The sequence below is a fragment of the Toxotes jaculatrix genome, chromosome 12 (assembly GCF_017976425.1).
Source record: "Toxotes jaculatrix isolate fToxJac2 chromosome 12, fToxJac2.pri, whole genome shotgun sequence".
Classification (NCBI taxonomy): domain Eukaryota; kingdom Metazoa; phylum Chordata; class Actinopteri; family Toxotidae; genus Toxotes; species Toxotes jaculatrix.
The window spans coordinates 25,763,119-25,777,559 of NC_054405.1; the positions used below are offsets into that span (position 1 = coordinate 25,763,119).

A 14,441-nucleotide genomic window follows, 5' to 3' on the forward strand; every position below is an offset into this window, starting at 1 on the left:
CCATCAAGTACCTTGAGTGTGTTTATCACAGCCTGATATGTTTTATTGTAGAGCTCCATAAAAAACACATCCCTGTTCCAGTGGATGACCATGAAAGCACAGAGAGCCACAGACTAACTGTTGGTTTGGGTCTTTTTATGGGATTTGGTGATTATTATAAAATATAGAATAATACCAGCCTGATTCTTTAAAATCACAGTTAAATAAGGAAATTGTTTTCACCTTTTTAGTAACTTTCACCTTATTCTGTAATGTAATGTAAAAAATGCTTAAGAACATCTCTGCATTTTTCTGATTTTATTTGCAGTACTGCAGAAAAAGAGGCTGCTTCATTGCGACTTTTACAATGAGCTCCTGAGCTAGCTGCCGGAGCTGGAGCGGGACTTGTGAATGCTGACTTTCTTGCGGGTGTTGTCGGTGCAGCGCTCCAGGATGAGCTCCGGACTCGGCCGGGGAGGGATGACCGGAGCCTCCCTCTTCACGTCGCTCTCTGAACTGGAGCCGGACAGCTCGGGGATGTTGTCTGTTGGTTAGAAACAACAAAATGATCAGGTTGTGCGGGTGTTGGGAGAGGGGGCTTATGGGTAGGTTTGGTAGATTTCACATTCTAATGTTTTCATTACTCTGGTTTTTCCTCTCCCTCAGCGGTGACTTTGGGGGGCGGCTGCCTTTCTGCTGGAGGTACCGGACGCTGTTCCTGCGGTAGGTGTCCTGGCTGACACGCTTGCGAGACCTGTTGTGGATGCTCTTGGCGTTTCTGATGGTGGATCTGAGAGGGAAATAGGACATGCAGAGTTGCACTGGTGAGTCCAGGTGGTGGGCGTTGATCTCAGACCTGATCACACTGATTCACTCTGCTACAGAACATCATTTGTTCATATTAGAATTTGATCTCTGTATTTCACTCTTAATGGGCTGTATAAAAAATTTGACTCTACTGACTTAAGATCAGATCATCAGATCAGATCAGAGACGTTTCATAAGTTGATAAGATGCTTTTAGTGCTTTCCCTGAAAATGAGACATGGAAAGCATCACTGAGAATTTTTGGCTGCTTAGGATTGATTTCCTGCACAACACCACGACTTCCTGTCTGTAGACAGAGGTCCGATTTAATCTGCTGCAGGTTTTTATGTAAACATATCTCCCTGTAAGAGATGTCAGATGAATGGATGAATTCATGTCAGTCATCATCAAAGAGAAATGAAATCACAAACTGTGGTGCAACAGAGTGAAAGTGTAGAGCAACACACTTCCCTTTTTTCTGAAGTGACACAATAAAGCAGCAGACTGGCGACAGAGGAACAACGTGAAGCTGCACGTCTGTGGGCATCAGCCATGTTAGGTCATTACAGGTAACAATTAACAATTAACAAAAAAGTAATTTAATTCCTTAAATGTGCAGGAGGAGTTTATAAATTGCAGCAGATAATTGTAATATGTTTATATTATAAACATATATTTTCAGCTGTAATGTCTGAATTCCTGTGAGTCCGTTGTTCTTGGCGTCACCCTGTGAAACCTCTGACGTACCTGCGAGGTGGTGGTTTCTGTCCCTGCAGGTTGGTCCTGCGTGTCTCCAGTTTCTCGCTGTTGCTCGCCTTCTGCAGGTACATGGAGGGGAAATGGCCGATCTCTTCTCCTCTTCTGTACAAACAGCATTAACAAGTCAAAACTGACTGTAAATATAAAGCTGGTAAATACACGTGTAGAATATGTAAAAGATCTATCTGGTTTCTCAGAGCTCCTGTCGAGCTCCTGGTTCAGAGTGAAATATCTTGGCAGGTGCAGCTCGTAGGTCGTAGGAACCTACACTGACCCCAAGGCTGTGAACTTGTGGTGTTGGTTCTCAGTGCATTAATGAATAAGTACATAAACAAAGATATTTATGTATTTTTAAAACTTACGAGCATCAACTTGCCAAGAGCCAACTGAGGTAAACAAACATACAATTTGTGAAAGGGGAAAGGCTGAGGAGGAGTATTGGGACGAAACTTTAGTGTGTGTGTGTGGGGATCATACCTGACGACCCACCAGCCGTCCAGCAGCTTGTGAATGACCTCGATGGTCTCACCCAGCCCCAGAGAAATCTCGTCCTCCTGCTCTGCCTTGTAGGCGTTGATGGCGACGAACAGTTCTCCTGCAGGGAAACACAGACCAGTTCAAACCACATGGCCCCAGTCTCCAACTGTCTGTACCTGAGAAAACCACATCCACAGCTTGCCTTCATAATCTGGTTCTGCATCCTCAGACTCGTCCGGTTGGTCCAGAGGCTCCAGGTATGACGCAGGAATCCAGCCTCGTTTAGAGTCACACTGGCAAAACCACCAACCTGAACACAAGACCGGGACCACAGTAGCTCAAAACCTGACCTCCTCTCAGAGACGTTTTTCATATTAACCTGAGTATCTTCACCCAGGTGTTCTCTCCATCAGGCCTGTTCACATGTTATTCTGTAGAAATCTTTCTGTGGCCTGGATAAACTGAATTAGTTGTAACTACACTGGTTTTTTTTTAGTTGGGTTTAAGCCCTGATTAAACTCTGATGCTTCTAAATTCTTCATCACGTTCTGCATCATCTCTGATTCGATGATGATTCTTACACAGATTTTACTTTGAGTGCTGTTGTTCGTTTTTATTGTTGTTTTTGTGAGGAAGACGAGTAGCTGATGGGGATCCACATCAAGAACTAAGATCTGTGCATCGTGCAGCTCTAATTTAAAATATGTTTGTGTGGGTCTGAAGAACGTTGGGCTGCAGAGTTTGTGGAATTGAAGCATTTCACTCTTTTCTCACCATTTTGATTTTTCTCCACAATTTCCACCAGGTCGCCGGTGTTCAGGCTGATCTCGTGTTTGGACGTCTTGGTGAAGTCAGCGATCACCCTGTAGGTGTCCAGTATGATGGGGCCAGAAATCTCTGACAGGTAAAACACAACAATCTCTTTTAATCTGAGGATACGGCTGCAAACATTCACAGGAAACTGATCTGCACAATTTCAAAGTCTGAAGGTTATTGATGTTAGGAGCTGACTGGAGCCAGTTTGGTTTTTATAAATCATTTAGACTTAGGATAATTAAGCAAAAAATAAGTAAGAAGAAGCCATAAAGTCGCTGCTCTTTGTTTTAGCCCTGTAAACAGATTGTAGGGGATTTTTTTCAGATCTAGTGGATTTGAAAGTTTAAAATGTCTCTTACCAGATGCGTTGCCTCGGGCCAAGTCCCTGGACACCACAAATGTCTCGTTTCGTTTCAGTCTGAGGACGAATTATCATTTTTTACGTGCAGCAGTCATTTACTTTGTAGATCTTTTAATCAGTTTTGAATCATTTTCTAAGCATCAGTCTAACACATCCCTGGAGTGTGTGTGTGTGTGTGTGTGTGTGTGTGAGATACTGACGTGTTTGGGGCAGGTGGGTTTTCGTCCTCAGGTCGAACCTTAAAGAAGTTGGTGAGGTGTCTGCAGCGGGAGATGTGAGGCGGCAGGTTGATCAGCGAGTGGCAGTAGTCGGCCAAAGTGCTCTGCCTGGTTTCTGTCGACTTCTGTGTGTCCACCCAGCGTGGCGCTGACGACACAAACACAAACACATCAGCTGGTTGGCCAGTTACAGGTGAGGAAAATACGCACATAGGACAGAGAGTACGTTTATTAAATCGTGTGAAAACAACATGCAAAACAGATTAGTAACTCCACAGTGTTACAGCAGATAAAACATGGATAGAACTGCAGCACAATGTTAAGTAACAAGAATGGTTCATTCACTTTCTAAAGATATTTTCAAGATTTTCTCAATACTTGAAAATTGTGAAGGTCGGAAAATGTCTAGTATCTAGTAGAAAATCAGGCACATCCACTAATTCAAAGCCTATTTTTCATTTTCATTGAGTCATCACACTAAACTGTGAACTGATTGAAGAGCTGTGTTTTCTCTGCCGTGTGCTCTGGGATCCTCTCGCTCTGCATACGTGACTTTGAAGAGGCAGAAGTTTCCAAACCCGTGGAGGTGTCCTGATGTTTGCTCTTCACTTCTCCACATTGCAACAAGTGTTTTGTAATTAAAGTTTCATAAGGAGAATGTGTAAAGTCTTAGTTCTGTTTTCATGAAAACTGAACAGGAAACGATGTGGTGAAAACACAGACCTGCATAATGTTTGATTTCCATTTGTGGCACCTGGTTTCAGTCCAGTGGGAAATACCCTGAAATCTAATTCTAATTCTAATTCACTTCTAATTTCTGTCTCCTCTCAGTTTTCATTCAACCACAGCCGGCTCCATAAAGGCATAGGCCATATAGTGTTTGGGGTGGTGTGTGTGTGTGTGATGGCTAGAGCAGGTTCTGTGTTCAACATTTAACCACTTTTTACAGTTTACTTTCTGTTTCTACTCCTGGTTGATTATGTGCAGCAGCTTTGACCTCTGACCTCTGAGTCCTGAGGATCAGTGAGAGATCTGAGGAAACACTTTGCATTGTTTGCTCGCGTGCAAGTTTTAATGTTACATAAGTTTGTTGTTGTTGTTGTTACATAAGTTTGTTGTGGTCCTGGGACTCAAAATCTATCATCACTTATTTTGTCACTGATCACTTTGGTTTTTGGTTTGTGGAAATAATCAAACTGCTGTGTACGGTGGCCCCGGGGCCCCTCAGGAGGTTCATGCTAATGTTGGCACAGCTGACTTGAACCTGACAAGCTGAGACTGAACTGGCTGCTACGTTTGACTTTTCCTCTAGCGCCACCCTCAGGACAAACTTCACATGTTAATCTTATTTTAAATAACACTTGGCTGTTTCCCGTTTCTTCTTTTCTGGTCGTGTCTCAGTTTAACTCGTCAGGTTGTAAATTCAGCTCAGAGCTGTTGCATTCTGACACACTGGTTTCAGACCTTCTTGCATTTTGCTCATTGCCTCAGCAAACAGAAAAAAGAGAAGTGGATTTGCCCACATGTTTGATAACCACAGGTGCTTCCTGAAAGAACATCACAGCACGTAGAACGACTTTTTAAAACGCCTCATCTCCTGTGAACTTACTCAGATTATCTTTTAAAATGAGTCTGTGAATGGATGTGCTGTCGCGTTCGGTTTGACCTCTCCTCTCTGCAGCTCGTGAAACAAACTCGCCTACTAACTAAGCAGAATGTCAGCCTACAAAACCGAAACATAGAAGAGAGAGTTGAAACGCCCTGGCGGCAGGAATCTGGATGAACAGCTTAAATATAATGAAAATTATTCTTGTTTTTTACCTGGTAATGAAGGAATGATTCTGTCCCTCTTTTCTATTTGACCAGACTCGATTGGAAACATCTCCTTCAGCGATTTCTGTGACCAAATCAAACAAACGAAATATCTAAACACACGCTGGTTTACTTCATTCATAGGATGTGATTATGAATCGGGTCAGGCAGAGCTGCATAGGTCAGCAGAGCTTTTATTTTGTAGTGCAGAGGAACTCACATGGAAGGTGTGCATCTCAGGATACGTCCTGTAGATCAGCTTCTCTGAGAGGTCGCTCCATTTCACCATCAGCATGTAAACCTGCACAGTCACAACAGGAAGGTCAGTTACACCGAAACACAACAAGACCGACGTGATTTAAGATTTTCTGTCTAAGTTCTGTCACCAGGACTGAACTGTGGCGCGGGACTTTTTCAAAAATGTGAGGAAGCTTACTGAGCAGTTTGCAGAGTAAATGTTTTGAGCCTTACGTAGTGCTGACTCGGGAAATCTCGCTTCTCAAAGCCCAGAAGCTCCACATGCCTGACGTAGATCCCCTCCATGCTGAGACACAGAAGACTGACGGAGTCCAACTGAGACTGAAGCAGCAGATGAGACGCTTATATACTGTGTGTGTGTGTGTGTGTGTGTAAGTTCCTCTTTATGTGTGTTTGAAAGTCACATTCAACTTCATCACACAGACAAATTAAACAGGAAACACTGTCAACAGTTACAATAACAAAATAACAAGAACAACAATAATGATAATTAGATTAACATCAGAAACTACTGTGCTACAGTGATAGTATAAGGAGAAAATGCTCATCCATCCGTGTTATTGCACCTTATTACTTTATCCCCATGTATGTATGTATATATTTAGTACATATTTATATTTACTTCTATTTCTATTTCTTGGAGATTTATTATTATTATTTTTATACAATGTGGTATTTTTTTCTTCTTATACTATTGTACTTTATTTATATTATTTTTCTCATAACTATCTTACACTTATTTTTCTTTTTTTTTTTTCTTTTTTTTAGATAAAGTTTATCTAAGTCTGAGTAAGTAGTAAGAACAAGGTGTAATAGCAGTAATAGTTGTACTAGTATTACTAGATCATGATATTAGTTTTCTCCTCAGTGTTTTTTCCTGACTGGAAAAAAAAAAACATATCTTTGACCTCAAAAGCAGTAAAATAGTCAAATCTGAAGAAATCTTGCAAATTAAGAATTCGCCTCTGAAGTGTTTTGCAATTGTGCAAAAGATGAATCACCATGTTGATTTCATCCTCCATTTATGCATCAACTCCATCGTTTGACACAAAAACAAATATTATTTTCAGTTTCTCTAGCAACAGTTGTGGGCTTTCAGAGGGACTTTCAGCCAAACCTGTAGTTTCCAAAACTTTTGCAACAGGCAAGGAGGAACAAAAACACAAACAGACTCACATCGGCAAAACTTCCTCAGTTTGTTAGACTCTAAATCTTTAATGCCGGCAACGTGAGGAATGACGGATGGGATTTTCATTTTAATATATTTGGTGATTTTGAAATTGAAAAATAATCCTGTTTTATTTTTGGAGAAAGCAGGTGACTTCCTCCCACTAACCCTGAAAAAATCCAGTCATGTTACTGTCACTGAGGGAACAGTTCATGACTCGCATTACTTCATCCAACGTGTGTGGTCTGGTGTGTGTGTTTGTGTTCATTATGTTTATATGTTTCCACCTCTGATAAAAATAATCATCTGTCAGTTTTTATTTAATTTGGGTCTAATTACAGGTCAAACGGTTATTTTCAATTAAAAGCAACCCGGCAACTTAGCTCGGAGCAATATTTAATATTTACCGGTTTTCACCGCTGCCTCCATCCACTATCCACTTACAGTTACAGCAGCACACAAACAACAGCAGCCGCTGACTGACGGAGCTGCTCTGTCCATGCAATGTCGGACTTTTTAAACAGAAAAATGAGACCAAATAAAATTGTAGCCTAGTATTCCCGCAATAAACGGACTGAGAGCACGGAACACACCGCAGCAGCGTTCCTAACATTAGCTGCTCCGGTCCTCTATCTGTATCAGCAGCGACCAGAAATCGGCAATTAAGTCATAAGCCAGCGGCAGAATATGCTAATACATGCTAATTAGCGCAAACATCCAGGTAAAATAGTGAGAAATTTACTTACCGAAAAAACTGCAACACAGACTCCTTCGACGGTCGGTTAGTACAGTCCACACTACAACAAGCCATACTGTCACAGAAACCTATCCGAACATTGGCAAACAAACACGGACATTGCAGCCCGTCAACCGCTGGAGGTAGCCGAAGGCCTCTAAAGCCGATGCTTTAGCAAAGAGCTAACTGCCAGTGCCTGTCTACGGAGCTGTCACTCAACGTAACCATGCCCTAATTTATGTAGGAATTTTAAGCCTAAATAACACTAAAATGGTTGTGGTACAAAAAAAAATCCCCCCTGTAAATATGTTTTTTTTAGGCTGTAAAGTTGGCTATTTTAACATGGGGGTCAATGGAGAATTACTCACTTCTGGAGCCAGCCCCCAGCGGCAGCCGAGGAACTGCAGCCTTTTGAACCCGGAAGTGATCCTCACTGCTGAAACCTACAACTGACCCATTATTATACTTGACTTCAGATATTCATAAAAAATGACGTCATAGCAGAGGTACCTCAGCGGTTTCCGTAGTGTAGTGGTTATCACGTTCGCCTCACACGCGAAAGGTCCCCGGTTCGAAACCGGGCGGAAACACTTGTTATTTGAGCCATCTCAAACTATAATTTTGTAAAATGCCCAACTGGAATATTAGCCGGAACTTAGCCACACCTTAAAATGGGTGAGTTTACAGGTCAACCCACTTTTGCTTCAAAATAGTTAAAGTACATAAGCAACCATGATATTACAGAGACGTGTTTTTTGATCTTATGAAGCTGTTAATGGCTTTGCACTAAAAGGACAGAATAAACTAGTTTTAAAGTGAGACAGGTCACACTGTCACTGTGTGTCCAGCTGCTCTTTACAGGTCAGTTTCCGTAGTGTAGTGGTTATCACGTTCGCCTCACACGCGAAAGGTCCCCGGTTCGAAACCGGGCGGAAACATGTGCTTTTTCAAGCCATCTTAGCTTATGGTTATGTAACGTGCCTAACTGGAATATTAGGCAGGTTGGCACTTAGCCACACCTTAAACTGGATTAATTTACAGGTCAGCCCACTTTTACTTCAAAATAGTTAAAGTACATAAGCAACCATGACATTACACGGAAGCATCTTTGATCCTAATGGTGTGCCTCCATCTCTGATTGGTTTACCTCCCAGGGGCAGTTTCCGTAGTGTAGTGGTTATCACGTTCGCCTAACACGCGAAAGGTCCCCGGTTCGAAACCGGGCGGAAACATTTATATTATTAAGCAATTTGTGTCTTGCTTATCTGACCTTCCACACTGGAGAATAATTTTGTCATTGAGGAAAAATGTTCTGAATTCTTATGGTGTGCCGCCATCACTGGATGTTTGCTGTTTCGTAACTGAAGTTTCCGTAGTGTAGTGGTTATCACGTTCGCCTAACACGCGAAAGGTCCCCGGTTCGAAACCGGGCGGAAACAGATTATAAACTTTTAGTTTCCATAGTGTAGCGGTTGTCACGTTCGCATCAATCCAGGTGGAAACACCAGCTTTCTGAATCATTTCTGATCTTACTTATACGACCTGCCAAACTGGAGGATTAGTAGGACAGTGTGGATAGTGGGCAGCGTTTGCCATCATGATGCCATCATGTCGACACCAGCAGTTTCCGTAGTGTAGTGGTTATCACGTTCGCCTCACACGCGAAAGGTCCCCGGTTCGAAACCGGGCGGAAACACTTGCTTTTCGAGCCATTTCAGACCATGATCATGCAACCTGCCCCACTTAAATATTAGGTCGGCTACGTCCGGATAGGCACAATGAACACAAGTACACTAATGTACCCAGTCACATACTCAGCATAATCCTGCATGCTGACTCCTTTCGGATCTGCCTTAGGGCACAGTCAATATATGTGCAAAATTTGGCAGAAAGACAATACGGAAACATAATGATTCAGCTCACAAGGAGTTTCCGTAGTGTAGTGGTTATCACGTTCGCCTAACACGCGAAAGGTCCCCGGTTCGAAACCGGGCGGAAACAATATTAAATTTATTATTACTTATAACTATATGAAACTTACCTACGCGGTCGTCATTTCGCGCTTCGTACGCGTCGTACTAATGCTCACTGGGCAAACTCCCCGTTACTGTTAGTGTGCGAGAAGTCAGCATAGACTGTATAAGACAGTCAGAAGTAGCCTGTGAAAGCGGGATTTCCGATGGGTCCCTGAACGCGGCCCGTAGGGGGGAGTTTACATGTGTTGTTGCTTTGTGGCAGCGTGTTGCAGCGGTGCGGCTCCTCAGGAGGAGCAGCGTCCTCTAAAACGGCTCGAACACCCACTTCACCAGCCTCTTCAGCCGCCGGGGTGACCGGTCACTGCGCCAGTCTCTGGTAAGTTCCCGTGCTTTCCCCCTCGGCTCGTATTCCTCCCTCCGGTTAGGGCTGTGCTAACCTGATGTTAGCTTTTATTTGAGGGGCTAATGTTTGCGTCAGCAGCGATTTCTTTGTTTTATAGCTTCGTTAACAGGTCAAGATGTTTGTTTTTAACAGAAAACTTTATTATTAACCGTTAAGCTGTTTCACGCACTGTCCCGGACGATGTCACCGTACGAGGAGCGTCTCTGGCTTTGAATCAGAAGTGCTGTTTGCATGTAGCGGCCATTAGTGGTGAATTCAAACGTATAGCAGGGCAGTTCAGACTAATGCTGCGTTCAGGTCCCGTTGGTAAAAACGACACGGCTTATAGTTAAATTAAGTACTTACAAAACATAGTTTTACGTATATTTAAGAAATGAATCAATTTCTTTTTATCTGTTTGATGAAAGAATCATAAACATGTCAAAAGCCATACTGTCCCTGCTTCTTCTTAAGAACAACAGTGAATGAGGGCTGGTGGAGTCTTTAACTGAAGCCTCAGTCACATGGATTCATTCTGACTGTTTGTACCATTTTCATCACTCAGGTTAAATCCAGATAAAATTCTCAAACTTTCTCAGATGTGAATCTGTTCTCATTCTTCTAGATCTTCTCTGACAGGCTCTTTGCTGCTCAGTAAACAACATTAACTATATTTGACTGGCCTCTAGTGGTGAGGGGTGTGTACTACTTTACTTTGCCTCAATTCAGCAGCTTCAGCTCTGTTAATATTTATGGTACAATTTAATGTGTTGAGCCCTGATTTTCAACTTTTTTCACAGTTTGGTTTTACATATTGAAATAACAGGGTTTGAAAACTTGGATATTGTGAAAATGGAGTCAAGTGGAAAATATTTGTGGGGCTGAGGTTGAAATGGTGGATGTTCTTTATTATGGCAGTAATGTATCACTTTGTTAACAGGTCCATAGCAAGAGTGTAAATTTACTGAAATATTCCAGGTTTTTGGGATTTCAAAGCTGCTGCTCTGTTACTCAAACTCTGTGTTGTGTCTCTGTTCATAGGCTGAGATGTCGCAGTGATGCAGCAGCAGAAGATAAAGGCTACAGCTGCTATAAAAGATCACTGGGTTTTCTCTCCAAAGAAGTGGACTGGGAGACTCTTTGGATCCAGTTCCTGAGATATTGTTCAGGAAACTACGTGAGTACAAGCTCAGTCTGATTCACCTGCCATCTCAGGACACTCCACATGTTGACAGGGAAATTTTTTTGGTTTGTTCTGCAGAAGTGTCAACTGAATCTCGTCTGCCAGGACTCTCAGCAACTGCTTTGGTGATTGGATGTCAGCATGGACAACATTGATGACTCCTACATTTGGCAGCGCCGTATCCACCATGGGATTAGGTATCAGAAAGTCGCCGTCCCTTTCCCAGAGTCGGTTGAAGTCGGTTTGGAGTTCAACGCGGCATTAGAAAGGAAAGAAAAGTTAGATCAGCGCCTGCTGACAAACGCTGTGATGCTGGAGCTTTGTGACTTTGCCAAAACTGTAACTAAGTCTGAGAAGTATTTCCTGTTCGAAATGCTAGATTTCAACTTTGACCTCGGTGTGGACGTGGACAATGACATGATGTACTATGAATATGTGACGCGTGTTCACAATAAAATAAAGCAGCTGAAAGAACAAATCAAGATGAAACCTCGCAGATGGAAAGAAGCCTTTCCGCTACCAGATCGAAACATTATGGCGTCCGTGTGTTCAGAGGAGCCCGGGCGGTATTACCCCAAAAGAAACAAAATCGCAGATAGTTCAGTTCTCACCAATGGAAGCAAGAGCAGCCACTCCTCAGAAAATCAGACGCCTGAGATTAACGGGGCAGCACGTAGCAAGTTCACTATAAAGAAAAGAGGAGTCCGGCTCAAACGAACAGATGATGTTTACCCTTTCTGTAGAGAGCTGGGTGTGACTCTGACTGTTCGACCCAATGAAGCACCCAAACAGAAACTAGACCCGAATCTGGTGACCAACGGTGTGATGCTGGAGCTGCTTGATTTTTCCGGACTGCTTTGTGGAACACACACTCAGATAGTTCATGCCTTGGTCAAGCAAAATTTTGGTCATGAGCTGGACAAACTGCAGTTCCGCATGCAGTTAAATAAGCTGATGGAGAGGAAATACACCTGCCTATCAGCCGAGGACAGAGACGCTTTCCGTAAAGAGCCTTATAAATTCCAGACAAAGAAACGGGAACAGAAATGTAAAAAGAGACAAAACCCTGACACAGATAACCAAGAACTAGAAAAGCAAACTGTGGTTAGTAAGAGAAGGGAAACGCTGAGACACAGGGACAGTGACGCCCAAGGAATCTGTCCGGATAGTGACCTGTCGTACATGTGTCCAATTGATTTTGAGACAGAGATGCAGTCAGCTGCTGAGTTCAGACCAGAAAAAATTAAGGTTGAAAGTGGTTTGTCAGGAACAGCTGTAGAAAGAAAGCTGGCAGTGGCACTGGATGTAAAGCAAGAAGAAGAGGAAGTCTTTGTCTCGCCACCTCAGACCAACGGCCTCAACTCTTCGATGTTTAACTTTCATCCAAAGGATGAAGCTGTTTCAGATCTGTTTTCTGAAGACAGGGACGAGAACAGAAACGTAAAAACACTGAAACAGAGGCTGTGGATGAGGCGTGCTGCTCGCTCAAAACAAATCCTGAAGTCCAGCAGAGTTAATGACATGTTTGCCCACTGCAGAGAGATAGGCTTAGACTTTAACGTCAGTTCAGGCAACAAACAGAACTTGGATCTACAGCTGCTCACCAACTGGGTGTTGTGGGAGGTTTTAAAATTTGCAACTGCCATGAGAAAGAGCTTACAAAGTTTCTTATTTGCCATTTTGGACAACAACTTCAACCTTTGCTTTCAAGACGAACTGCATCAACGTAATTTTATATTTTACATCCTAACAAAAGAAAGGATTCTTCAGAACCACCCTGCTAGACAGAAAGGTGAGTTTCTCAGCAGACCCTTTCAGTTCCCAGAAATTTACAACACAGCTGATGTGACCAGCTTTTGTCAAACTGAACAGGAGCTTGAAACAGAGCAGCAGACAAACTGGGATTCTTCATTATCAGCTCTAAGCCGGCAGACAGATGTGGAGCTTCACCCGTTCTGTAAAAAGTTGGGTCTCGATCTTTGGTCGACAGAGGGACATCTGGCCAGCCAGAAGCTTGATTTGACCGTCCTGACCACAGGCGCCATGCTGGAAATATTAGGCTTTGTCAGAGAGCTGTGCGGAGCGGTCCGTGACACGGTTAACGACGTCCTCGAGCACAATTTCGACCTTGATTTGCAAAGTGGTGCAACCAAGGCCTCACAGGTGATCCAAAGATGGTACGTGACGCAGAAAAGCTTGATGAAAAAGCAAACCATGTCATCAAAGAGAATCAGGTGGTTGAACAAGGTTGTCCCACTGTACGATCAGTCACTACTCGGCCCACAGCCACCAACCAGCAACGGTCTGGAGGATCTGGATTCAGAGGACTTAAATCTGGGCACAGGAAGGAGGGCTTTTAATCAAAATGTGCAACAGGTGAAAAAAGTCAACACCTATCACATCTGCAAGGAAATAGGATTGGACCTTGACGTGGGCTCAAAATCAGAAGCCAAAACTAAACTGGATTTACGAGTCCTGACGAGGGGAGTCCTCTTTGAGATGCACCAGTACGTAGAACAAAACTGCAGTCGTTACGTTCCTGCCCTGTACGACATTCTGGATTACAATTTTGATTTGAGCTCTCAGAGTCATCGGAAGGTGGAGTTTGCCTGGTCCATAGCCTCTCAGGTGATAGCCATGGTGGGAAAAGATGGGAGGAAGGGAGATTATCTGAACGCAGTGTTTGAGTTGCCCATGGAGGTCTCCGAGTCCTCAGAGATGGTCTGCAAAGAGGAGCCAGAGGACGGCTTCTGCGAGTCGGAGCTTGATGATGATGATGACATCGTGTTTGTCCGAAAACTGAAGCCTGTTGACATTGAGGTGGAGGTAGAATAGATAGAATAGATAGAGTCATCGTGATCGTAGTGACCGTAACAAGCAGTTTTTCATTATTTTTGACATTTGAGAGACTAAGGATTAACTGAAAGAAATGATGTGCAGATTAATCTGTAATGATATTATTTGTGAGCCGCAGCCTTAATTTGATGAATCGTGTGTGTTTTTTGTCCAACCAGGATTCTGAGACCTAAGGACTGAAAGAACAACATGAAACAACAACAACAAAAAACAAATCCGATTTGAGAATCTGCTTTTGGTCCACATCTGTAGATGTGTCTTTGTTCTGTTGATGAAGCAGCTGATTTGGGGTAATTCTGTGGCTCATACATTAATTTATTTGAGTGGCTTCAGCAGTTTAACCACCATCATTTCCAGTGCAATCCAACACACGTGTGAGGATGTTTCTCTGCCTTTGATGTAGTTTTTTTTTTTGTTTTTATTCTTTTGTTGAGGGGACTTTTTTTTGTTCTGCAACAGCGAAACTGCAAATGAAAGTGTTGCTACTTAAAAAAAAATAAAATCAATCATAAAAATAAAACATCTGTTTCAGATTATTTTTATTTCAGTTTGCTGTTAGAGCAGAGTGGGGGATTATTTTCTGTCCACATATTAGAGTCTGATGCGTAGTGTTTAATCAAATATGCAAAACTATTTAAAACAAAGCTATTTTAG

The 14,441-nt window shown here is 42.8% G+C and overlaps 2 protein-coding genes and 6 non-coding genes across 8 annotated transcripts; 7 read left to right on the forward strand and 1 right to left on the reverse strand.

Moving 5' to 3' along the window:
• Positions 1 to 16: 16 nt before the first annotated feature.
• On the reverse strand, positions 17 to 9,472 carry ncf1 (neutrophil cytosolic factor 1). The gene is made up of 12 exons (XM_041051413.1): positions 9,432 to 9,472; positions 5,700 to 5,807; positions 5,449 to 5,529; positions 5,238 to 5,313; positions 3,399 to 3,564; positions 3,197 to 3,255; positions 2,796 to 2,918; positions 2,224 to 2,331; positions 2,022 to 2,139; positions 1,533 to 1,646; positions 624 to 769; positions 17 to 523 (listed from the first exon to the last, which is right to left on the reverse strand). The coding sequence occupies exons 2-12, from the start codon at positions 5,769 to 5,771 to the stop codon at positions 360 to 362; spliced, it is 1,227 nt and encodes a 408-aa protein (XP_040907347.1). The 5' UTR covers positions 5,772 to 5,807; positions 9,432 to 9,472; the 3' UTR covers positions 17 to 359.
• Positions 7,908 to 7,980, forward strand: trnav-cac. Its single transcript has one exon. It is a non-coding gene; the product is annotated as a tRNA-Val (tRNA).
• Positions 8,256 to 8,328, forward strand: trnav-cac. Its single transcript has one exon. It is a non-coding gene; the product is annotated as a tRNA-Val (tRNA).
• On the forward strand, positions 8,550 to 8,622 carry trnav-aac. The gene has a single exon. It is a non-coding gene; the product is annotated as a tRNA-Val (tRNA).
• Positions 8,757 to 8,829, forward strand: trnav-aac. The gene has a single exon. It is a non-coding gene; the product is annotated as a tRNA-Val (tRNA).
• trnav-cac lies at positions 9,014 to 9,086 on the forward strand. The gene has a single exon. It is a non-coding gene; the product is annotated as a tRNA-Val (tRNA).
• trnav-aac lies at positions 9,319 to 9,391 on the forward strand. Its single transcript has one exon. It is a non-coding gene; the product is annotated as a tRNA-Val (tRNA).
• A 159-nt stretch (positions 9,473 to 9,631) lies between the features above and the next one.
• LOC121190572 lies at positions 9,632 to 14,215 on the forward strand. Its single transcript, XM_041051410.1, has 3 exons — positions 9,632 to 9,742; positions 10,790 to 10,925; positions 11,010 to 14,215. Exon 3 carries the CDS (start codon positions 11,073 to 11,075, stop codon positions 13,764 to 13,766), a length of 2,694 nt encoding a protein of 897 aa, XP_040907344.1. The 5' UTR covers positions 9,632 to 9,742; positions 10,790 to 10,925; positions 11,010 to 11,072; the 3' UTR covers positions 13,767 to 14,215.
• Positions 14,216 to 14,441: the final 226 nt, after the last annotated feature.

Excerpts from the sequence above, each read along its gene's own strand:
- LOC121190572 (XM_041051410.1), top strand. The coding sequence starts at position 11,073 with ATGGACAACATTGATGACTCCTACATTTGGCAGCGCCGTATCCACCAT.
- ncf1 (XM_041051413.1), bottom strand. The coding sequence starts at position 5,771 with ATGGAGGGGATCTACGTCAGGCATGTGGAGCTTCTGGGCTTTGAGAAG. Across the intron at positions 3,256-3,398 it reads AACCCACCTGCCCCAAACAC|ACTGAAACGAAACGAGACAT; the intron begins GTCAGTATCTCA and ends ATTCGTCCTCAG. Across the intron at positions 2,919-3,196 it reads GGCCCGAGGCAACGCATCTG|AGATTTCTGGCCCCATCATA; the intron begins GTAAGAGACATT and ends TTTACCTGTCAG.